Raw genomic sequence first — 24325 nt, forward strand, 5'->3', positions numbered from 1 at the left:
AACTTCTCGCTTTCTCTCTGTTCAGCTTGCTGGTGCCGAAGTGATTCTGTACATCGGGCAGGCGTCTTGGTGAATAGCCTGTTCTGCATGCACTCAGTAGCACACAGATTGCTGCGAAGAATAGCTCCATGGCTGCTGAATCTATACGTAAATCTGCCGTCCTTTGCCTAGGTCTGGAATCTCTTCTCTGTGCTACAAGGCTAAGGCCAGGCAAAACGTTGGAGCTGCTGTGTAGGTGAAGTCTCGGCTACCTCCTGTTTCCAGTTTTGCTGCGAGTTTCCAAATTGTGTTACTTAAACCATCTCATGAGGAGAATATCAAAGCCCAACAAGATTAGAATATATAATGAGTTTCACCTGCCTCTAGGACCTGATTTTAGCAGGAAATCGATGATGAGCTTTAGCTTTCTTGTGCAGTCTTGTCTTGTAAGTAGGAGGATGATGAATGGTACCAGTTCAGGTCCTACTAGGCAATAACCGCAGCTGGAAAGCCTTTCGGCTAATACATTGCACTGTAACTTAAAGCAAAATTCAGGACTGTCATAATACAAAGATGGAGACGATCCTGAATACAACTTATGGCTGCCAAGCTAAAAATAAAGAACTTAGTAGCGATAAACTATTCTGGATAGCATTTACTCCACAAAGGAGGAGAAAAGCTGCTGATAGATCGTGTCTTCAGGAGTCAAGTGCTTCAGCCTCCAGAGCAGAGGGGGCTGGTTACAAAGCATGAATGTGCAGTGAACAAAAATCTGCAAAACTCCAACTTCTTGCCAAGAATGTTTATTGACTGTTCTCTTAAAAGCTGTCACTTATGCTTCTGATAAGCATGGCATGGGAGTTGTGGCAGGAGACTTACCTGTCACAGTGGTGACAAGAGCAGGTAGAGGAGAGAGATGACATTTTTCCTCTCTATTTAAATGGCATTGTTGGGGCTGGGATTGTCTGATGGGTGTTGGCACCGGATCTGCTGGAGCTGATCCTGTACCTGCTTTTTTCCTCTTTGGCGGTCAGCTCTAGCAGCTTATTTAGGTTTTATTTTAGAGCAAAACAGGTCATCCACTTGGCTCTGCAGCCTTTGATGTGATGCATGAGAGGCTTGAAATTTTTGTGTGCTACTTGCCAAACTCTCCTGAAAAAAACCCTGGCTTATTCTGATGTCTAAAAATGTCAGCTTGTCATGTTTAGTTGGTTTCTAGAGTGTGTAGGGAAAGGTTTGGGCTACCAAGCAACCAAGACACACATTTCTCCTGAAACCTACCACAGGATGTGCCAAACCCAGGATGTTAATGGTTGGAGGAAAGAAGTTACTTGTAAAAATAACTGTAATAATGTCCTTTTTGAGTGCGCTTTAGAAGAAGTTTGTAAACCTCCTCATGTCCCCCTGCTATCTTTTTGGCGCTCATGAGCACGTCAGACCCTTTTCCTTCTGGGACTTTGTTTCAATCACTTCCACTTGATAGCTTGAGTGGGATGGAAAAAGGGAAAAACCTATAAATAAACTGGTGAGTTCAAGCTGTTTGTGTAAAAGCAAAGAGAGTGGCAAGGATGAGATTGCTCTTAAATACATTCCTGATGTAATGAAAGACTTGGTGATTTCTCTGATTTACTCTGCATGCTCTGCTCCTTCCTCCTGTGGATTCTGGGTGTGGTTGGAGCTGATGCTCTGAGGATGCTGTTGTTCCTGTGTTTTGCTCATCCTAAAGTAATGTTTAACAGGAGGAAGCTCTGAAGATTAGGGATGTTGGCCCCTGCAAGATGCATAGGTTTGTAGCCACTTAGCTTAGTCCCCTTAAAATAATGATGAAGCAAAAAAAAAAAAAAAAAAAAATCCCAGACCTCCATTCTTCTCTCCTTATCTCAACAGCAAAAAAATGAGATGCTGCCATCTGTGCACAAAACCCTCAATGCTTTCTGTGAGAGCCTCACCATGCTGCTATGGGATGGTTGTGTCTTGATGTCACTTGCTCTGTAGAACAGGGCTCTTGGGACAGACAGAACAAAGTGCAGGGAGTTCAGTTGTGATGATAACATAAGTGAAGCCTTTCCAAGCAAGTGTGGAAGGTCCCACTACTCTGCATCTTACCTAGCTCCTGAAGTCTCTGAACAAAGGGCCAGGAACTGGAGAAGCTGATGTAGAAGCTGGTGCCATAGGGCTGGGATTTACCAACTGAGGGTCATCTCTCTCTTGATGTCACTGCAGAAGAAAGCAGAGCAGTTTCCCTGCATCAACGTATGGCGTTACCCTCTGTGCTGCGCTCCTTAATGGCAGGGTGGTGTGAGCTTAGTGGCACAGCCACAGAGTCTGCTTCTGTCCAAAAGGCAAGCAGCCTTATCTTTTGGAAAAGTTTCTGTAGATAAATGTGGAGGCAGTGGTTTGGTGTGGAGAGGCTCAACCAGTGTTGTGAGCGTTAAACGCATCCTGTGGCATCCAGCTGTGTTTTGATCTCTGCTGCAATAGTGGGATAGCAGCACTGGTTGGCCTGGTTCCAGCACGTGGCAGGGAACTGCCTGTGTGGTGACATTACAACGGGGCCTTGGGCAGCTCTGTGCTGGCTGGACATAAGGCTGGGTTTACCCTGGGTCTGGTCTGCAGACAGCAGCGTAGTGTTGAGTTGTACTCATTGTCTTGCAGTTAGGTGCAGTCTAGCGATGTGCTGGCTGTGGACCACATGGAACTCTTGCAGCCATGACCAAACCATCAGCAGGATTATCTCCTGCCATGTGGCTGAAGTATTTTGGGTAAGACTGCTGTTACTTTCTATGGAGCTTAAGAACTTGAAGAAACTTCCTTCGAACCCTATTGGGAAAGATTCCGTCATAGGGAAAGGTGCAGATTACTGAGCATCCCATTGCCAAAGAAAAGCTGGTTCTACTCCTTTCAACTATTTCTAGAACATGTGTCTGTACCTGTGCTTATTTCATTGTGCCTGGTGGTGAAGCACCAAAGCTGGGCTTGTCAAATTTGCAGATCTGTTATAGTAAATAGCCGGGGTTTTCATCTGCAGGTTTGAAAAACAACAGCTTTGACACGTCAGTTTAGCTTCGGAGAAATCCCAAGGGCTTTCAGGAGCCTATGTTAAGGTCTACTTTGTGCTCAGGGAGAGTTTTAAGAAAAATCGTGCTTACATCCCCATAAAGACTGAGCCACCTGTTGCAGACAGGGCTCTTGAGCTTGGGTGTGCTGAACAAACTGCACGAGCTGGGTTCAAACCTGTGGGCTGAACAAGTGCTAGGTGGCAAGATACTTTTCCAGCATGGGGAGCAAAACCTTATTAAGCTGTGAAAAGAAACACAAACAGCCCGTTGAAAGACATAGCTAGACAAGACACGAAGCTGCCCGTGTTTTCACTCTAGAGGGATGCTGTGGAGCCAAACACTGAGGACCGAAGCATAGGTAGTGTGTGAAGAAGGCACTTGCGTAATGTCACCAGAATAGAAATGGGTGCATGATGCTCTGCTCGTGTCCCTGTTGCTGGAGGAAACTGGTGTTATCAGCTGTTTGGGGGAGGGGGGGAAAAAAAACAGGAAGGTTTTAACAGGCTTTGGCCAGTCAACACTAAATGGAACAAAAAAGGAAAAGTGTGCTGTTCTTGAGGGCTTGGCAGAAGATTTAACAGCAAACAACTCCTCCATTTGAAAACTGCCTAGAATTCAAGTTGATTTTACAAGATCTTAGTAATACTGGGGACTGTGTGTTCTAGCCCAGTGAAAATGTCATTGCTGTTTTTTAAATGCTGCTAAGGAAGATCAGGCTAAGGGATGAGGACTTGCCTAACTAAAGTCTCACTGTCTATTCAACAGCTTGCAGTTGCTGAGCTGCTGAAGAGAGAAACGGGCATTCTTGGAAAGCAGCAAAACCCCAACTTGCTGGAATATGTAAAATTGCTTGGAAAGCTAGAAGTTAATAGCCAGGATCAAAGAGGGAGAAGATAGTGATTTACAGCAGTTTGGCTAACGTTGCTAGCTTAAGGGGTTTATGCTGGAAAAGTTGTTTCCATCCCAACCAGCCACGCTCTTTTGGAGTTTGTACATTGGCTGGAAATCTCAGGCTGTTTTAAAAGTTGGTGAAGCGCTTAGTTTCTCTAATGGAAACATCCATTTAGAAAGGGACGGAAAAGGGAAAATAGTAAGTTCTCCTGAATTCTCTTTCAGAGTGTCCTGGTTTCAGCTGGGATAGAGTTCATATTCTTACTAGCTGATGCAGTGCTGCGTGTTGGATTTGGTGTGAGAACAATGTTGATAGGACACTGATGGTTTTGGTTGTTGCTGGGTGATGTTCATACTAAGTCAGGGACTTTTCAGTTTCTCAGACCCTGCCAGCAAGAGGGATGGAGGGACACGGGGAATGGGGAGGGGACATGGCCAGGACAGCTGACTGCAGCTGGCCAAAGGGATATTCCATACCATATGGCATCATGCTCAGCGCATAAAGCTGGGGAAAGAAGGAAGAGGGGGGGATGCTCGGAGTGATGGTGTTTGTCTTCCCAAGTCGCTGCCATGCGTCATGGAGCCCTGCTGCCCTGGGGATGGCTGAGCGCCTGCCTGCCCATGGGAAGCGGTGAATGAATTCCTTGCTTTGCTTTGCTTGTGCACGCAGGTTTTGCTTTACCTATGAAACTCTCTTTATCTCAACCCATGGTTTTTCTCACTGTTACCCTTCTGATTCTCTCCCCCATCCCACTGGGGGGGGAGTGAGTGAGTGGCTCCATGGTGCTGGCTGGGTTTAAACCATGACACACAGTTGCTTCTGAGCACAGAGTGGCGGTCGCTTTTTCCCAGGTTGCTGGGTTGTGCTCCTCCTGCCCAGGAGGCAGAGCCAACTCCAAAATCTCTCCTGTATGGAATCTGCCTGAGCACTGTCTTCCTTGCCTCTCTTCTCTACAGTGCCTTGATGCATGGGAGGAAAATTGGCATGGGTCTGTGAAGAAAATGCAACACCTCTGGGCTTTCAGGTTCCAGCCTTTTTTTTTTTTTTTTTTTTTTAAATTCTTCCCCTCCCCCCCATTAGTATTCAGTAGTTTTTTCTATTTGCCTCCTGTGTTTTCTTATACTTCGAGATGGCATCGCTCACATGTGCCTTGCTCATCAATATTTTTGTACAAGGGACTGACACCAGTGTCGGTGATGGCTGTAGCTGGAGGCAGCCTAGGACTGGTCACATTGGTCCTCCTGATGCAACAGGCAAAAGTCCAGCTGTGTTTTCTGTAGAACAGGACCATGTTTTGCCTTGATTGACAGCATAAGGAAATGAAGACTCACAAGCATTTATGCAGAGTGATAGGGCATCAGTGTTCTAAAAGAGTTAGAAAATGCCTGTGGCTCAACAAGTTCTCTTCTGGGTGAGTGCTTTTCCTGTAAGTCGAAGCCAGTTTGGAGAATGTAGATTCTGGCTGCCTTGTAAGAGCAGATATTGGGTGCTGAGAGCTAGATGCTCCTCTGAGCTCAAGTGGGTTTGTAAGCCCGGCTCTGATCAAGCAGTCTGCAGAAGAGGAGGTGTTCCTTCACTTTGTCACGCCATTTCGGAGAACTTCCTGGAATGCAAAGCTTGGGTTTTGAAGCAGAGCCTTACATTCTTTGAAGAAAGTCATTCCTGTACATAAAAATAAAACCATAGGGTAAGTACCTCAGGTTGGGAGGGAGATCAGGAGGTCATCTAGTCCAACCACCTGCTCTCTTGAGCCATGAAATTATCTGAAGAGTGAGTCGATCAAATAACCCTGACAGCTGAATCCTGTGGGTTGCTAGAGCCTGGTATGATTTTGCAGGGTATGTAGGCTGACTCTAAAAGCACTGTTAGATGAGCAGGGACCACCACAACCCCACCCTGTATTGTACAGAAGAGTGTGAGCTGAGGAGTTTAAGTTTGCTGGGTTTTTTGACTGATGTGCAATTCGCAACAGAATTCACACACTGAAAAGTACCGAAAGTACCGGAGTTACTCCTTGAATTGGCTAGAAAGGGAGGTGTCTTCTAGCAGTTACATTGATTTTTTGGCCTCCTTGTATCATTTGTATGTCCAATCATTGACTCAACTGGAAAGGGTAGGAGGAATGTGCAGAGCTTGATTCATGTCTCACTTAACACCCATGGATTTAAAAGTGCCAAGGAAGGTAACTAGTTTAACTCAGTTGGCTTTAGTGGGTGCAGAGATTAACAATGCTGCTGTTGTTTGGTCTGTTTTTTTCTGAGCGAGGCATCTTCTGTCTCATCCACCCTTGGGACTTCTTGACCAGCTTCTTGTTGACTTAAAGATGCATATGCTCGGTTATTCCCAGCTTTATTGGCTTAAGAGCTTCTGAAACTAGATTTATGTGATAGCTGAGCCGTGGTTTGACTGTACTGGAAAAGGTAAGGCACTGGTTCAGGTGGTGTTTCTCAGTCATTCCATTCAGTGCCTTTTCAGAAGAAACAATCTGTTTCGGAAAGCGCTCTGCGTTCTAATACCTAAAATACTTTAATTTTGGGGAGCTAAGTGGTTTGTTTTAAATCTCTGAAATGAGTAGCTTCGGTAAGGCTGCGGCTGATAGAGATCTGGAAGATGTGCTAATAATGTCAGAATTGAGGTCGGAAGAAAGTGCTTCCTTCCCATTGTAACTCAGAAGGGCTCTTACATAACTGTTCTTAAATCGGCTTAAGACATAGCAGAGATGGAGGGGGGGAAAGAAACCACAACCCTAGTCAAATGTATTGCTGATATCCCCAGAGAATCCAAAAATAGGATCCTGCTACCGGGAATGAAGAAGGACCTGTTGGAGGCAATGGTCTACTGGAGATTTGATGGTTGCTTGAATTTTTCTGTCAATCAACCATGAGCCAGAGAGACCTGCTGTCACACATCAGCTGGGCTGTAATCCTGATGTGAAGATGCCTGTGTTGGTTTATAAATTATGTCCTAGCTGGGAAAGCAAAGTCTTCCAGTTCTGGCAAGCAGTGTGGGAGCTCTTGTATCTCCCATGCCTTACCTAGACCACAATGCTCGCATCTCATGGATGCAGGGCAAACTGGAGGTCAAACTCCTGCTGTGGTAAAGCAGGTGAAGCATTAGTGTCAGATTCCCTGCTTTCAGTTGAAAATAGTTCTTAAGACATGGAGAAACAGCTAGATTGCCAGATTTGGGAACAAAGGCATGAAGTACACTTGACTATTTCCCTGCCATTGTCTCTTTTTATTTTATTTTTTTTTTAATTGGTGATGGATTAACCTGCTGATTTGTTATGCCAGAGTAGTTCCCTTCTGCCTTGTGCTTTCAATGAGCCCTTGAGGACTAGCAAGATCCTGGTCATTTTTGTAAATGGGGAGATTGTGTTAGGTCCTGTAAACACCTTGTAAGGACTGGGCAAGTGATTGACCTCAGAGGAGCTTCTTACCCTGGAATACTTTGAGGGGAAGGTTGCTTGGCTTGGAGAGCACTAAAGGGTATTTTCTGAACTTGGTAGCAGCAGTGGTCTCCAAAAATTGTTGTTCCTATTGAGTGTATTTTTTTTTCTCAGTCTGTCATGTAGTGCCTCTACCTTGTTAATGCAGAGTATTTTATGTTCCAATTTATTGTGTAAATCGGAATAAATTAATTCTCACTAAATGCAGTCCTTTCGTTTTCCTGCTGCGCATCTTCCCATTAGTGCTCTGAAGCATGAGCTGAGATTCTTCCTCCTCTTCTTCCTCACTGCATAAATACACATATTTCCCTGTTACTCTTTACTTGCACTATCAGGAACAGCCTGCCCGGTGTTTACACCTCTGACTTACACTTCCTAACTCCGTCTTCCTTTCCCCTTTTCCAGTCTGACCAGTTACCTGGCTGAGAAAAGCTCTCTGCAGCCCTCCGCTACAGTCTGCCAAAGAGTAAAGAGATACTCTCTTCTTCTCTACTCCTACATACACTTCTGTGGTCTGGAGGTTATAAGTTTTGCAGGAAACAAACCCCTCCTATAGCTTTAATGTTCTTTCTTTCTTGGCCAGCTCTGTTCCTTTAAGAGTCTTCTGTTTTATCCAGTCTGGATACTGGTGGTTTGAACTCAGGTGTGCTCATCCAGAGAACAGTAATTTTTATGTTGGTTTTCCTTTGAGTTTCAGTAATATGTAGGAACCATTACAAAACAAAATATAGTGCTGACGCGTTTTTTGTTTGCTTCTAGTATTTATAAAACCTAATCCTGAAATCTCTTGCTGAATTCACGCTTGCAGAGATGCTGTTTTGGGTACTTGGTGCTTCTCTTAATTTGATCAATATGCCAGTAATTTTTCAGGACCTTTTCAGTATGTTCAAAAGGGTGGCAGAAACCAGCTTGGCCATCCATCCAGCAAGTTATTTAATGTGAGGTGCACTCCGTTTTTTGGTTGAACAGTAAAACATTGACCCCCCCAGAGCAAATGAAGTGTAGTTTCTTTGGGACTTCTTTCAAATCCTCGGTCTTCCTGCTTTCATCCTTTCATGTCTCCAGCTGTATGTGCTGACTAGTCTTTGATGGTGGGCTGGACTAGAATTGCTCTTCTCTTGGGGGTGGGGGGAGTTCGTTTTACCCTTTCCCACCCAGCAGCAGCTCCTCTTGGAGAGCTTGCCAGTGTGTAACTGCTTCCTGGGTTGGAAAGGCCAATGCTCCAGGGCATTGCTCCTTGGGGAGACAAGGAGAGGTAGGGGAGGGCAGAGGAGAGCAGGTGATCAGTCTGTTTTCTTAGGAAAATAAGCTGAAAACATATTTTTAGCTCTTGGCTAGTGTAAGGAAAGCTGCCTGTTTTCCTAACCACACAGTAGCTTCTCTCAATGTTCTTATTGAGGTAGGCTCTTAATCTGAATTGATTTAGGATGAAAACCCAAAGTGGCTTACTGGAAGCGAAGCAGGCTGAATTAAAAACCATTTTATCCTGGAAATGTTGTGTTTGTGTGCAGCTGGCTTCCCCTTTCAAGTTAAACAGGCTTATTTTCCTGGGCACCTCTTAATAAACGATGGGGGGTGGGGGTGATTAAAAAAAAAGGCAGCTTTTCTGTGGGAGTTCTGTGCTCCAAAAAGTCTTTCTCTACTTTCCTGAGATATGGCTGCTTTCTGGTCTGTATTCCAGACATGTGAGGTGCCTGACCCACCTGGGGTAGGTGTTTCTGTCTTCAGAGCCAGCATAGCCTTGAAGCCTTGCACATGCTTCCCTTGTTTCCTTGATCCTTGTGTAAGGATGGCTTATCACAAGATGTGTAGGAAGCCCTTCCTCCCCCTACTTCTTTTCTGGTCCTCAAAGGTCTGCCTTGAGCGCCCTTGTCTTTGTGGTGACATCTATGCCTTTCTAGGAAGGAAAAGAAAGGTCATCTTGTTGAATGAACCGGTGTTCCCCATGGTCAGTCTTATTAGCACTGACTGAATGTTTGCGTAATTGCTCTTTAGTCTGTGATGCTGAGAACTCTGCCCTGGTAAAAATCTGGGTATCTTTTAGTTTTCTTTTCACTACTGCAATGTCGCAGAGCTACTAAAGAAAAATGTGCTTTCAGCTGCCTCTTTCTGAGGCCTTTTCCTAGAAAGCTTAGTGTTTTACAGGGAAAGGACGAGAAATGCTGGTGCAGTTGCATCCAGGTCTTTGGGCTCCTGTGGGGCTTGCTGCTTAGCTGCTCAGCTGCTCCAGATGTTTGGATAAGCTGCTGTGGGCTGGAAGCAATTCCCACCAAACTACATAGCTACGTATTAATGGACCCCTTGGGGTCTTGCCTTCTCTGTAGCAGGAGGCTGAGGATCATCAGCAATGACCTAAATGAGCGCTTTGCAGCGTGCCAGATAGAGCTTTGTGCCAGCATCCCCAGCGCCTCAGGCTCATCATAACCTGGCCGCAGGTTTGCTTTGGCTACCTTTGCCTGACTGACGTCAATTGTCTGATGGTTGTGAAAAAGAGGGGGGAAAGACGTAGAAAGGGCTGTAAGGATGAGCAGCGATGCTCAGCATTTCACAAGTTACAGGTTACCCCTGTTCCTTAGAATTTACTGTCCACCCAAAGAACTCCTGTTTGGCTTTGCCTCGAGTTCCACTGGAGGTGAGGTGGAGGGAAGGTAGCCTCTGGCTGTGAAGGCAGTTTGCTGCAGATGTCATTGTTTCACTCTTAATGATGATTATCTTGAATATGCCAGTTTGGTCATCACTGTCGATAACGTGCTAAGTGGTGGTGACATTGGTAACTGTCTGGAAGAGGGTCCCTGATGCTGGGGAGGGCACTGGGATGGAGTGGGTTAATGCTCATTGTATTACAAGCCCTCAAAAATGATTGAAAGCACTTTGACTAATAGGTCTTGGATATGCATCAGTAAATGAGTTTATGAATCCCTCATGCCTGGTCCTTTCCATAAGGAAAACAAGATAGTAGCTGATGCAACTGGCAGATGGAATCTTGTGTTTATGTTTTCATTAGAACAGGATTCTCCAGGCATGGGCTGGAAATGACGATGAATCTCTTCTGTTGACGCTGGTCGTCACCCTGTGGATGGAGGGGCGGTTTCCTTCCTGACTTCACCCTCTCTCCCCTTCCCTTGATGTGTCACTTCGATTGTCAGTCAGAATGACCTTGACCAGCACTTCGGCATACTCTGTGGAAAGCAAAGAGCATTTGAGAATATTGCAACTGCCTGCCAAGTCAATTGAGAGAGTTCCCTTCTCCTGAAAGATTTATGCTGCTGTGAGCAGAGTAAAATTCACTTTGTTCTTATTCATGTCTTCCTAAAGATCAGGTCCAGGTTTTGAAAGAATACACACATCAGCAGTCAAGACAAGTGTTTACCTGGTGTTGAGTAACTCTGTGATGGTGTGGTGATAACCTGTTCCTCGTTACCCGCTTGCTGCTTTAGATGCAATTTTCATTCACCACGCAGTGTCTAGGTTGAGCCTGTAAATCCTCTGGGAGGGAAACTCATGTCTCTCTCTGTGCATTGAACAGAGACAGATTCGTATACAACTGCGAAAGAATTCAGTAATGACTGGAAGGAGGCTTTAGGAACATGTGACAAACCTGTGCTTTGAGCATCTTTGGAACAGAAGAGGGGTAAATGGGATGTTAAATGTTAGCCCTTTCTCTGTCAGAAATCAAAATCTCTGCTATGCAATAGGGATGGGGGAGGGGGTGGGGTTGTGTAGATCTCATTTTTCTGATACTGTTTTTGTTTCCGTGTTTTTCAAGTGACCAGAAAGCTCTAGGGGGAGGCGGTGAAACAGAAACAGCCAATTGTGCACGTTTGCCCTGACAACTTGTGAAAAGGGGATTATTTTTTCGCAAACTGGAACAGCTGTGGGGTGCAACATGTTAAATTTGGAGTAGCTTTATGAGAAGAGCTTCCAGGATGTGCTGTAACTGCTTGCTTGAAAAACATGCTTGTGTGCATCGTCCTGGAAACTGAGGCCTCTGGGAGGGTTGCACTGGCTATTTCACTTAATCTTGGACCTGTCAGGTTGATTGGGTGGGAAGGGGACATCGGGAAGTCTCTACTTAGTCTCAGCCTGCTCAAAGCAGGGTCAGCACTGAGCTCAGAATAGGTTGTTGAGAGCTTTGTCCAGTCAGTTCTTGAAAATCTCCAAGAGTGGACCTTGTGGAACCTTTCAGCAATACCTCTATCATCAGAAGCCTTCCTGAGTCAGAATTGGTGTCTTCAGGTCTGAGAGCTGTGGTCCACATGTCCTCCATGAACCTTTCAAACAGCTTTCAGAGCTCATCATGTCTGGCATTCCCAGGCATGAGGCAGCAGGTCCTATTGTTCCTTCATATCACGTGCATTCATGCTGTTGGATTTGCTGAGAACCTTGGTATTTCCCATTGCGTGCCTACATAATAAATATCAGTCAACAATCCTTCTGTATTCATCTCCTAATCCAGGCTGACTTTGTTGAACTCTCCTGGGCTTCATCAGTTACCTGGTGACATTTGAGAGTGCTTTATCCAAAAATGACTACCTAGGAAGCCTTTCCAGTGTCAGATAGTCTGTCTTGATTGCTCCAAATCAGTCCAATTGCAATGAGAAGGCCAGAAGCTCTCCAAAATCAGGGAGCTGGAGTTGACTTCTCTGAGTCTCTCACATGATCAGGTCCTGCTGACTATCTTTTTTTTTTTTTTAATTATTTTTGCCACAGCACATCCAGTGTGTTTGTAGTGGGAAAGGAGTTAGCTGTGCAATTAGAGTCTTAGCAGATTAATTTATGTGCTCTTGGTGTAGGAAGCCAGAAAGGTATCCGGCTTGTAGGACAAGGGAGCCACAGAAGCCGCCAACTGCTATGAAGCAGTGCATGTTTGCTTTAGAAATGGGAGCAGAGATGACGTCTTGGAAGATGTGGAGGGGATAAGTCTTGTGCATGCAAGTCTTACTGACGACGTGACTGGTGAAGGCATTTTGGGGCTGCGCTGCATGCGCTCGCTGTGCGCGGAAAGGGAGGCAAGGAGCAGCAAGTATGGGAAAGCAAGTTTGCTCCTTCGCTAATTTAGCTTCTCTGTTGAAGGCTGTTTCTTGCAGCCGTATGGAAGGAATCAATCATAGGAAATAAAGAGCTTGTAATCCACTTAACTAGGACTTTCCACCTCTCATTAAGCGCAAGACATTCATGCTGAATTCTGTGGATTGCAGTTGCACAGCAGATGTGCAAAGTATCGATTGTAAAATGAGTCTTGCTGTTGTCACCCCCCCCCCTTCAATTAAAGCGTGTGCAGTGGGTGTGGAGGCGTTTTACTTATTCTCAGATGAGTGTTAGAGTGTTATTGGCATGGTTCACACAGTTTTCTCCTGCTGGCAGGAACCAAACTTTCAGCAGTGCAGCAGGGAACGTGTCTCAGGGAAAGCAGATGACAAGCCCTCTACCAGCCATGTGTTGGACAGGCTTCTGCTTCAGCAGCAAACACCTTCCAGAGAAGATTAAAATTGCCCCTTGGAGGGTCAGCTAATACAATCCATGTGTGATTATGGTGAACTCTGCAGGGCTGTGTGTAGGGGAGGGTAGTCGGGGAGGGGGGAGAAAAGTGTGTCTATAAAGGAAGCGGCTTGTCAGGGTGCGCAGGTTCAAAACCGGTTCTGCTTCCACTTAATCCTTCAGCAAAAGCACATGCTGAAAGTGGATAAGGCTTGATGTAAACTTTTGTTTTGCAGCTTGGTAAAGATGGCAGAACTCTCGGAGTCTGTGGAGAGGAAAAATATGATGTGATATTTTAAGTTTCTTAAATATTTTAAAAAATTTTGTCTGTGCTTGAGCCCCTTCAGAGTTTTCTTCAGGATCTAGCTGTGTTCCTAGATCTTGTTTTCCACTGATGGCTTTTCCTCTTTTCTCTCACCTTGGCTGTCTCTGTGCTCAGCCCTGCTGATGTGATTTCATCACCCAGACCATGCTGGTATCGCAGTGCATTCTCTTTCAGATGATCTTTAGGCAACAGAGGTTTAACACGGGGTCTCTTAGTAAAAATGCAGCCTCCTTTCCCTTCCAACTTCTCCCAGACCTGTTTGGTGCTTTCCTGCATGTCTGTTTGGTTTTGTGGCTCAAGCTTCCTCTGCCATGTCTTCTGCCAAGATCAACAGCCACTCCTGGTGCTGTCTGTCCTTGTGTTGTCTCGCCCCAGCTTAACCGTTGAGCTGTTATTTTTTTCGTCTTAACTGTTGAACCGCTGTGTACTTGTGCTGGTCCAAGCATTTCTGGCACGCTGTCCCAGGGTGACTCTTCCAGGCATGGTGCCAAGGCAGTGCTCACCACTGCTCCAAAGTGATGTGCTGTGATGACTTTGTGTGACCTGTGTGTCTTCCTCCCCAGCGGAGCTGATGGTCCGAGACCAGATGCATACTGGAATCACTATGCCCTGTACGTGCCTGGGGAAGTCAGGGGCACTTGGGTGTATTTGGCTCTGTGCCTAGTAAAAACCCTCTGTCCCCAACCTGTTCCAGTGGCTGGTGCTGGCTGTCACCCAGAGGTTCCTCCCTGCGGTCCCTCCACCGTTTACCAGCAGTGGCATAAATTCAACGGTTGGCTGTTGTAACATGGAAACTCCTGACTGCCTCCTGGATGCTGCCCTCCCTCTTCCCAAACACTGCCATCCCTGCTAGCTGGAATACTACTTGAATGCAGGAAAACTTTAGCAGCGTGACTGGCACCTCTTCCAGTTGACTTGGCTATGGGTTTCAGAGCCCTTATTTTGAGCAGCACTAGGATGTCCTCGTCACTCTTTCTATTTAACCCATTCAGCACCTTTTGGTGCCTGACTGAACTTTTTCAATGCATCAAGCCCATCTTTCTGAAGGACAAAAAAGCACCCTGACTTTTTAAACAAATTTTTTTTTGGTCCTCCTGGATGCCACTGAGGAGCACCTCCTTCAAGGTGATACTGGCAAGGCCCTCTTGGAAAGTCTAGTTGGCTTTTTCTTAGGTAGTAAAACTGCAACTTGGTATCTGCTAAAGTCCACTGGTTTCCTGGCAGTTTTTAGCTTGGAAGTTAGTCTTGGCTGCATAGGTTGGGGTACACTCCCGCACAGTCTAACAGTTGTGCAGCAGTTGGGCTGCTGTAGCTTTTCACATAAAACTGTTTGCATTTCTAATCGTGGTCAGTGACTCTGATGCAACACAGACTCCTAGCTTTTCTCAGCCAGAAGGCACTATGTCGAGGAAATGTGCTTATAGGACTAATTAACTCCTTGGCATGGGAATTCAGGGTGTTGCTGTTACTGCCTTTATAATTTTTTCTTCTACCTTTTTTTTAATATTATTACTCTTGGCTGGGGGTGGTGGGTACAGGATGACTCTTTCAGCTTTGCTTACGACAGAATTCATCATTATTCTACTGCCGTAACATAAACGTTTCTGTGCCTGCTGAACGCTGGTCTGTCTTGCCTGACACTTGCTGGCCTTTCTTGTCCAGCACAGGAGATGTCCTACTATGGGCACCCCAACTTGGGCCTCCCCTGTGACATACTCTGAGATGGAAGCAGACTTTTGACATATCCACCAGCTACCCTGAGGTGGGATCAGCTCTGCTCATGTCACTTAATGCTTTTTTTCTAGCTTGTTTGGGTACTTTTGACTTACCCCAACCATCTGTCTCTGCAGCAGCTAATAGCTGACTTTCTCTGCTGGGAAGAATGGGGTTTTATACGTCTTGGGCTGCCTAAAACTTCTGTTTGCTACTTTTAAAAGCCAAGAACCTCATTAGACTTGCAGATGGGAGCACATCATGAGTTGTTGCCCGTCTCTCCACCAGTCCCCAGAAGATCAAACTCTTCATACTCGGATTGCCAGGAAGTCTTTGGCAGAGGAGACCAAAATTATCCTGTGTTTCCTCTTAATTAAAAGTCTTCGTGCCCCATCTGTTTTGCCTGCTGCTTCCAGTAACTTCAGAATCTGTTTGTGGTTTCACCTGAGTTTTTTTTAGATATTAGGTATTTATTTATTTTTAAGAATAGTGGAGGTGTGGGAGACAAGGCTTACAGGGCTTGTTAATAATGAAGAGTAGCATAGAGGAGACGAGCCAAACAAGGCAAGGGGGAAGCTGTTTTTTGAGGTCTCTTGTTGAGCCACAGAGGTTTATTACACAGGAACTACCCTCATGGCAGGAAAAACTTTGAGCAGAGTTCGTGTTTTGGCCACTCGTATCTAAGCAGGAGCCAGAGGCTTGGGAAGATGGTCTCTGCTGCATTAGCTTGCTCTCAGAACTGTTGTGCTTTGGAAAACCAACTAATAAATTCCAAAGCAATGTGGACTCTTTGGTCTTTTCCAACTAGGGAAGCCTGGGAGATGTCGGGCGTGTTTGTTTATTACCTGTTATTTCATAGTCTGAAGTGACTTTAGTCTCCTTTTGCGCATAAGTCTTTGGTCTGCATTACTTCTTATTTCTCTGATTCTGGAACTGCCTAGGCAAGACGGCATCCCAGGTAAACATGTGGAGTGTCCTCATGGCTTTTCTGTCGACGTCCAACTTTCTGTTGGTTTCCTAATTTCTGAGCATTGAGCAGAACACACTTGAAGCGGTGACACTGGTTTCCAGTGAACAGTTACTTATAGAACAGGTAGGCACAGCTCATGGGATTCCTTGCATGTATTTGTCAGCTCTCATCTGTTACCACCTAGGTCTCCGTTTCTGAATACCTGTCTAAGAAGAATCTGAACTGACCGTGAACTGGATTTTTTTGTGCTTTGTCCATCCCTAGTGGTGTTTGCCAAGACAAAGTAAGTTGATCTTTGTCTTGGACATTGCAGCTGCCACCTGGGGTTATTGCAGAACCATATTGCTGCTGTCTTTTGAGGATATGCAGATGCAAACTGTTGTTTACATAGAAATTGAACTAAATGGGGAATTCTCTTTACTGGGACTAAGTTTGCAATATGTGATCTCCTTGAGGGCATGCTTGAAGGAAAGGACTCTGCTGTGATGTGTCGTGTAGGTACAATCTGAAGTCAGGCACTGTGTAACCACAGCCATCACAGACAAAAATGCATCGTAGTCCTACTAATATTAAAAAAAAATAAAAATATCTGTGTAACTGGTATTGGTCACCTCCCAGTGTGGGGGTAGGAGAGAACCTGGCTTTCCTCAACAGCTTTGAATGTAGCAGCAGGTGTTGAGTTTTCAGAGCTGTGCCCAGGCCTTGACTTGCAAGGTTTTATTGCAAAGGCTTGTGCAGAAAGCGGAGGTTGCATTTGGTTATTGCTCTGCGAGAAGTTTGTGCAGGTTTTTCTGGTATCCTGTTCCGCTTCTTCAACCCTTTTAAAATGCTAGGCACCCAGTATGCCCTTAGTTTGTGGAAAACGTTAAGAAGCTAGATTGCAGAGGGCATTAGTACATACTGTGCTTATTTATTTAGTGAGATTAAAGTCTACGTTTTTCTTCTGTAATCTCTTTGAAGTGTTTATCTTTTGAAGTCTGAATTTTCATTAACTGGAAGTGTACAGCCCCCAAACTACATGCTGCCCTAGTTTCAAAGTGTTATTGTTCTTAATTTTTTTAAAAAAATTAAACAACAGGCCGGACCCATAGGGGCTGCACGTCAGCCAGATCCTGACTATTTAGGTCACCACTTGCCACTTTGTGAATCAAAGTGGCTCTGCAGGCTGTCTCCCTGGATTAGGATGTAGTCATGGGGTTTGGCATTACCAGACATCAGGGGAATGGTGATGTTTGCCTCCAGAGATGTGCAAGTTCTCTAATAAATCAAGATATGGCCTGTAGACCTCTCTGTCAATATTAATTTTTTTTTAATTTTACCCCACCCCTTATTTTCTGTCACTATGGCAGCAGCACTTGGCTTTTAGGACAAGGGTGTTCTACCAATGTGTGCTTTCCTGCATCAGTTCTCATCCAAAAGACTCCATTTATATACACACATGGCAAACTTTGCTGCAGATTATCTTGTTTGTTTGTTTGCCAGGGAAAAAATTCTAAATGGCAACTGGCATTTTAACACATCTGCTGTTCTTATTTGTACAGAGACTCTGCGGTGTTATCTGTATAAAACAATGTTTGTAGCCTGGGAAAAGTGGGTGGGAGACCTCTAACCCAACCCAGTTTCCACAGCAGGGAATAACAGTGTATTGGAAAGAATAACCCTGCTGGGTCATCAAGAGGTCTTGAGCCGTCGGGGGGGTCATTACCTGGGCACCTTCCACCACTGAAATGCATCACCATGGCAGTTGAGGCTGTGCATGGCTTTGGGGTGTTCTCTTACCGTTCTTGCCTTGAAATTAAATCTTGATCTTGCAAGTTGAGATGCTCTGGGTCTGGGCCAACAAAATGTGGAAAGTACTGCTCGGTGTGTGTGTGCATATATATTTCCCCCTGTGGGAATGGCTGTAGCAAACATCCCTTTGTTAGAGCTGTTCTGTTATTAAACAGATGGGAATAGCGTCCCTCTTCCATTTCCATCTTCTGAGTCGGGGAAAGTGAAATTGCATTACTCCGATTTGGATGAGTTCAGTATGTTAAAGAAAAGGTTGCCATGAAAGCCATGAAGAGTCCTTGAAAGTGTCAAGAGTTTAGATCAGTTCCATGAAGCGCTTTAAATCACTTCAGCCCTGGCTGGGCAATAGAGGAGATTTCTTCTCTGCATGGAGAACTGGAGGGTTTGCTCTGGAAGAGCTGAACTTCTATTGTTTAGAAAGTATTTAAGGAAAATCGGGATTTTGCGGTATAATTGGGGAAACATTCCAGGAGGCTTACAAGAATATCAATAGGCATAACTGGTTATCAGTGATGTTCTCACCTGATTGGTATAGGTAATTATTTGCTTAACAAGGTTTTAAGCATAACTAGCTTGCTAGAAGTTTTAATAGAGATGGAGATGTTGAAACTCTACAGAGATTCTTGACAAACAGTGATCCCATGAGTCACCAATGAGAGGAAAACCACTTCTTTTAATGTGGAAATCAGTAGAATCTGTCAAAGCTCTCTTAAAATGGGTTAGCTTAAAAAAAAATCTCAAACAACCCTGGAATTTCTATTTTCTGCATTTATTTGCATTGCAAGTGGGGCAAGCTTCCTTGGGCCTGATTTTTGGGAGACTGCACCGCAGAGCTTGGGGCCCACTTTGGTTTTGAGTGTCCCACTGCTGCAATGGCCTTTTGGCCTCACCAGATATAGGGTGAGGATGTGGAAATATGGCTGTGATGGTGTTTCTCTATTATCCCCCTCACTCTCCCAGCAATTTGCCTCTGAAACCATGGGAGCCTCCTTGTGGAAAGCCCAGGCTTTCCATTTGGTAGGTCTTTTCAGCCATGTCTTGATAGATGGAGATGCTGAAGACCACAGGTGTTCTCCACATCTTGATGGCTGGGGATCTTGTAGAAGACCACAGGTGTCCTCCTCTCCCCAAGTGCTTGGGTTTGCACACTCCAGCATCTCCTTAGGCTTCGGGATTCACAAGCATGCATCAAAGCATCCTTGGCTCTCTTTTGATTCTTCTTGGATATGCTCATCCAGTTTAGGATTAAGTAAGGGGTCATGTGCTTATCACGCTGAGCCTCAGGGTATTTGGGGGAAGGCTGGAGGTAGCAGGTCAAGGTAAGGCAAGCGGGAGCCTATAGCTCTCTTCTCTCCCCACAGCTCCCCCAGACCACCCTGACCAAACCATACGGGTATTCAGAATAGCGCTGCCGATACTGCACATCCAGTGACACTAAGCTGCTTGTCTCTGGGATATTAAAAGGCTTGTCCCAAGATGCTGAACGAGATCAGTGTGACCTGTGTGAAACTGGGTTGACAGAAAAAAATAAAAACGGAGGGGGATTAAAGGGATGGGCTTGGACTGTACCAAGCCTTGTGAAAGGGTTAGATGCTATTAAACCCGCTATTCTGTGGCTTCATTCACATTATTTACTCAGTGCACTTCAGGACTTGCGCTGCTGCTCTTCCCTTCGCTAAAATGACAGCACTGAGATGGTTTAACAGTCGGTCCCAATGGCTCTGTTCCCTCTCCACGCCAGGTTTCTGAGTATCGCTCTGAGGCTACAGGGATGGACGAGTTAACTCATAGAGACAGAGATCCAAATTTTTAGGCCAGATCTCCCCAGAGAGCTTTCCTTTTTAAATTTGCAACTTGAATTCTCTCTTGCTTCCCCCCCTCCCACCCCTTAGAAGCTGTTTGGTAAGGAATAATGTGTCACAGGCTGTAATGGATACCTACAGTCCAGCATCTCAGGAATGCAGTGTGTGCTAATTAGGCATCCTGGAGCTTTCAGAAAATGCTTCCACTGTATATGCAGATGGACTCTACCCTGCTCCCCCTTTTTGGGGAAGCTAGCTGGCAAACTCAGTTATTCAGCTCTAAGAAGTTTGTAGCCGTTGGCAGATGATGCATCTTTAAAGTCAAGGTTGATAGCTTGTGTGGGTTTGTTTTCTATTTTATTCCCCCACCCCCTGTGTGTGTATGTGTTGCTGAATGTAAATAATTAATATATGTTGTCTTGCTTCCTGTTTTCACTTCTGTATGTAATGCTAACCAGCAGAGGTTTGAATCATTCATAGCCTGCTTTCTCCACCTCAAAGCCGTAGATGTCATGGGAACAGTGGTACGGACTTTCTGCTTCTCTCCATTAAATCAGTTTCTGGAAGCAGAAGTAAGTATTCCGTCCCTGCTCGTGGCCAAGCAAGGGTCTCTGGACAGATGGTATCAGCATGGTTTTTTCTGGAGTAGCATCTTGCTTGCTGTGTTTCAGTTTCTTCCTGGATCTCGTGTTACCATTCAGGGGGGCGTGTGGTGGGGAGGATGGGTGATGTTTTGTGCGTTCCTTTCTGTTGTGGGCTTTTATGCATCTGCTCATGGCATTTGTGGAGAAGAGGGAAGGATTTTAGGCTTGTAGGTTGTGCCTCGTGTGATTCATCTGCTTTTAGGAATGGCTTTTTTTTTTAAGTCTTGTGTTGGATTTCTTCTCTTTGTGCTTCTCCTCACTGCTTTTATGGACAGCAGCCTGAACCTGTGGGCTCCCATAGCGTCTGCCTGTGCTGGGCTTCAGTGAGAGGAGCCAGAGTGGGAGCTTCACGTGGTGGCTTATGGAGCCTTTACAGCTGCATTTTTCCCTTGCTTCTGATTTTTATCCTTTTGGCTGTTTTTAGTGGTTTCTGCTGCTCTTAAAACCTTCCAGCAGTGCCTTCTGGTGATACTGTTGGTGGGCAGGTGTGCTTTTGACTTGCCCTTTTGTACTGAAAACACTTGTGTCCCTCCTGAACTCCTCCAGGAGATTGGGAAATGCTGGATTAGATGCTGCTGTGGGAGGCTGATAGATGCTCTTCTGAACCGGATGATAAGCTCAAAGTTTTTGCATCTACTGTGGGTGTTGGTGTTTCTGGTAGGATTTTTCTTCAGGGAGAAGGCTTGATTGCTGGTCTCTCTGCACCTCTGAAGTGCACTTGTACCTTACTAAAGCAGTGCTGTTTAAAAAGTCTTTGGTGCCTCCACTCTCTCTGGTTGTGCAGCAAAGTTCATGCCGATAGCTTTGGACATGCAGTCATGAGAGGGATGTTTGTATCTCAAACAGGCTGAATCAGGGATCCTGGTGACAGCACTGAGATGAGGACTCTTTGTGTACCTGCTAACTTGTGGTGCTTGCCCAAGCTCACCCTATTCTCTTCACAGCCTTATCAGTTGCCTCCTGCGAGTTGTGCTGTGAAATTTCAGTGGGGGACGTAAGTGCTGGAGCTTCAACTTTGCTAGTGGAATGATGGATCCATAACAGGAGTTATACTATTTCCAAAGGGCAGCCTCTGTTCTTAGACTCCCTGACCTTCAGAAGAATTGGATTTCTCTTTGGAAAGGCCAGGGTTTGCCAGCCTCGGCCCTCTGTATGTGTATGGCTGGTGCACAGCACCTCTTTCCCAGGTGTCTGGGCTGGAGAACAGCTTCCCTGAAGAGTGGAGCGATGAAATGCTTGAGTGTACCCCTTGTGTTTGAGTTTGCAATGCAATTCTTGTAAGCTAGCAAATAAAGCACGTGGTCTAAGCTTTTATAGATGGAGGTGGTCTGCCTGCCCCCTTGCTTTGTGCGACTAAAGCAGGAGGAGGTGGAAACCGGGAGAGATTAATTTGTGAAGGATTTCCTGTAACGGCCGTAGCCTGCTGCGTTTTTGGGACGGTAATGTGGGGCTTGGCAGCAGATTTGTTAACAATCTGTGTGTAATTTTTACATCTGCTTATGTCCCACAACATCTTTTACATCACTTCCTGCTTAGGGTCTTCAGGGCAGAGATGATGGCGTTGTCCAAGACCCTTAAGTAGCATCTACCTTTGCACGTCCTCCGTGTTTCTGCCCTATTCGAACTGACAGTTGTTTCTGCCGGTGATGGGGAGGGCAGAGTGGGGAAACACACTTTGTAGGGATGATCTCGAAACAGGCAAAAGCTGGAGATAGGAGGCAGCTTGTGCGGTGACTAATGCTGAGCTTTATAAATAGCATGAGAAGAGATGACATGCAGGCAGGGAGGTGACCTCAAGCGTGAGGCCATGGAGGTGGTACAGCAGCGCTTAGGGGCAGATGAGCTGGGAGAGCATGGGTGAAGCGATCAGCCTACAGCTCTTGTTTCAGGCTGGATGTGTTTGTGCCTCTGTCCTGCATGCCCTCCCTGAGGGGATGAGCAGAACCACGCAGGGATCCAGGCCGGCTGCCTATCAGTCTGTAAGTCCTGTACACCTAGTGTCCTCTGCCCTGGGTCGACGCCTGGCGCAGCGCCCAGAGCATTGCAGAGAGGTTTGCTGAAAGGACAAAGCTACACTTTGTATGTCTGTCTTAAGAAGAAGCCGGAGGTTCTGTGCCTTGTGGACTCTGGAGGCAGCGTGCTGTCACAGTCTGGTGGGCTTTGAACCCACACCAACCAACTAGCGCGATCTGTCTGCCTCCAGGATGCTGAGTCCTCATCAGAGACAGTCAGGACAAGGCTGTCCTTGGCTGTCGGTATGAAGCATAGAGTAAACAGACTCAAAGAAGGATGGAAAACTGGAAGGGTTGAGCTATCTCTGTCCTCACTGACATTTCTGAACTGCCAGCGTTTGCGATGTGTGTAGCATACCCTTATACATTAGCCATAATGAAAAATATGGTAAACCCCATTCTTGGAGGCATCTTTCCATGGGCTGTGGCAATGAAAGGCTCTTAGGTGGCTCGGGTTATCTCCTTAAGCTGTGTCATGCTTTGCTGATGCTGCTGAGGGTGTTGCTACTCAGAACTATCATAGCTTTTTGCACGACCTGAGTGCAGGGGATCCTGCATCTAAGGAAATGAAGGGTTTCCTCTAGAGAGGGAGATTTCCTTACTGCCCACACATCAAGCATGCGACTGTGCACACTCTGGAAAGGTAGCTAAGCATGTAGGATGCTCAGCTGCTGTTGAACATCCCTCATCGCACACTGTCTGTCCACATACCAGCCATGTGTGGGGCTGTGGGTGTACGCTTGTGCACCAGAAACCGGTGGAAAACCCCTGGTGAGAGTTAAGTGCAGCTGAGAACAGCATGACGCCACCAGACTGGCAAATATTTGCTCTGAGGTTCCCATCCCTGAATGCTGACTCTATGAATTAGTAAAAGCATATGATTACTTGGCTTGTTCTTGTTACGAACCTCACCAGAGACAAAAATGAGTGTGTGTGTATATATATATATATATAAAACTTTAAAAAAACAACCAACCCAACCCTGTGATGCACAAAGCATGTAATTGATGGAGCAGAGTACTTTCCTTCAAAACAGTGATGTTCCTGTGATGGTAAATCAAGAGTTGCGTTGGAGTCAGTCTGGTCCTTTGGGAGCGAATGTGGTTTGGTGGAGAGGGGATCTCTCTCCTGGGTGAAGGCTGCAACCAGCTCTGCATCCCTGTGAGTGCTTGTGTGAGATGCCTATAAAGAAGAGGGTAACACCTGCCTCTTCCAGTGCGCACAGAGGTGTTAGTTCCTTGTCTGGGACCGCTTTGCAGGCTCCATGGGATGCTCAAGATAAACTGATTTATCTTGGCTGGGTTTCAACTTTGCAGAGGTCTCTGAATCAATTTTAAGGTTGTGCTTGCAGAGGCTTTAGTTCTTTACGTTTCAGTCATTCATAAAAATCTAATCATCTGGGCTGCAAATAAGCAGTCTGCTGCTCTTGTCCTTGTGTGGCTTTTCTTACTGATAACTCCTGTGAATACATTTGCTTTTAGTGGTGTGGGAGAAACTGCACAAGGAAATAAAACTTGCAAACTAATTAAACTTCGCAGCTTGTTGAGTAACAAGGCAGAGATGCTGGCAAGGCTGGGAATAGATCTGATTATCATTCCTCCTCTCGATAGCCAGAGGACATGGTTAATTATTAAATTGCTTGTTAATGTATTGAAATATTGCTTGGAATTTTTAATTTCCTTTTTTGTTTTAACATCCCCCCACCCCCTTCCTTCTTTTTTTTTTCTTTCTTTTGCTGAAGGGCGCTCCCAGGACCTGATGGATTTCTGATACCTCGCTCCTGAGGGGCTGGAAGGAGCATGGTTAAACACCAACCGCTGCAGTACTACGAGCCGCAGCTATGTTTGTCCTGTCTGACCGGGATCTACGGCTGCCGCTGGAAACGGTACCAGCGGTCACATGATGACACCACCAAGGTAGGTAGTTGACTGCGTCGCCTTGTCCCACACACTTTGGATGGAGAGTTGTTGTGGTCTTGGTTGACAGTGCTGGGTATTTGAGTAGTTGTTGTTGGCTTGGATAGACCACGGAAATCATTGGCCCCGTGGCTGGAGGTCTGCGAGAGGTCCTCACCGTGTGGTTGATGCAGCAGATGGCCTTGGTTAGCTGGTCGTGTTTTCAAAGGGGTTCATTGGTATGGCCAGATCTGTTTGTATTTTTCTTTTTTTGTTACTAGGGGAGACTTCTGTTTTATTCCTTGCTCTGTGTCTTA

At 45.7% G+C, this 24325-nt stretch overlaps 1 protein-coding gene across 6 annotated transcripts in view; it reads left to right on the top strand.

The window, feature by feature from the left end:
• Nucleotides 1-24325, top strand: part of GDPD5 (glycerophosphodiester phosphodiesterase domain containing 5) — a 210359-nt gene that overhangs the window by 76668 nt on the left and 109366 nt on the right. For all 6 annotated transcript variants that reach the window (XM_056328392.1, XM_056328394.1, XM_056328390.1 and 3 more), the window contains one exon: nt 23855-24029. In XM_056328392.1, coding sequence (XP_056184367.1) covers nt 23913-24029 — 117 coding nt within the window. In that variant the 5' untranslated portion in view covers nt 23855-23912. Of the gene's footprint in view, nt 1-23854; nt 24030-24325 lie in introns of those variants that run through there.

Source organism: Falco biarmicus, chromosome 2 (genome assembly GCF_023638135.1).
Source record: "Falco biarmicus isolate bFalBia1 chromosome 2, bFalBia1.pri, whole genome shotgun sequence".
NCBI classification, from domain to species: Eukaryota; Metazoa; Chordata; class Aves; order Falconiformes; family Falconidae; genus Falco; species Falco biarmicus.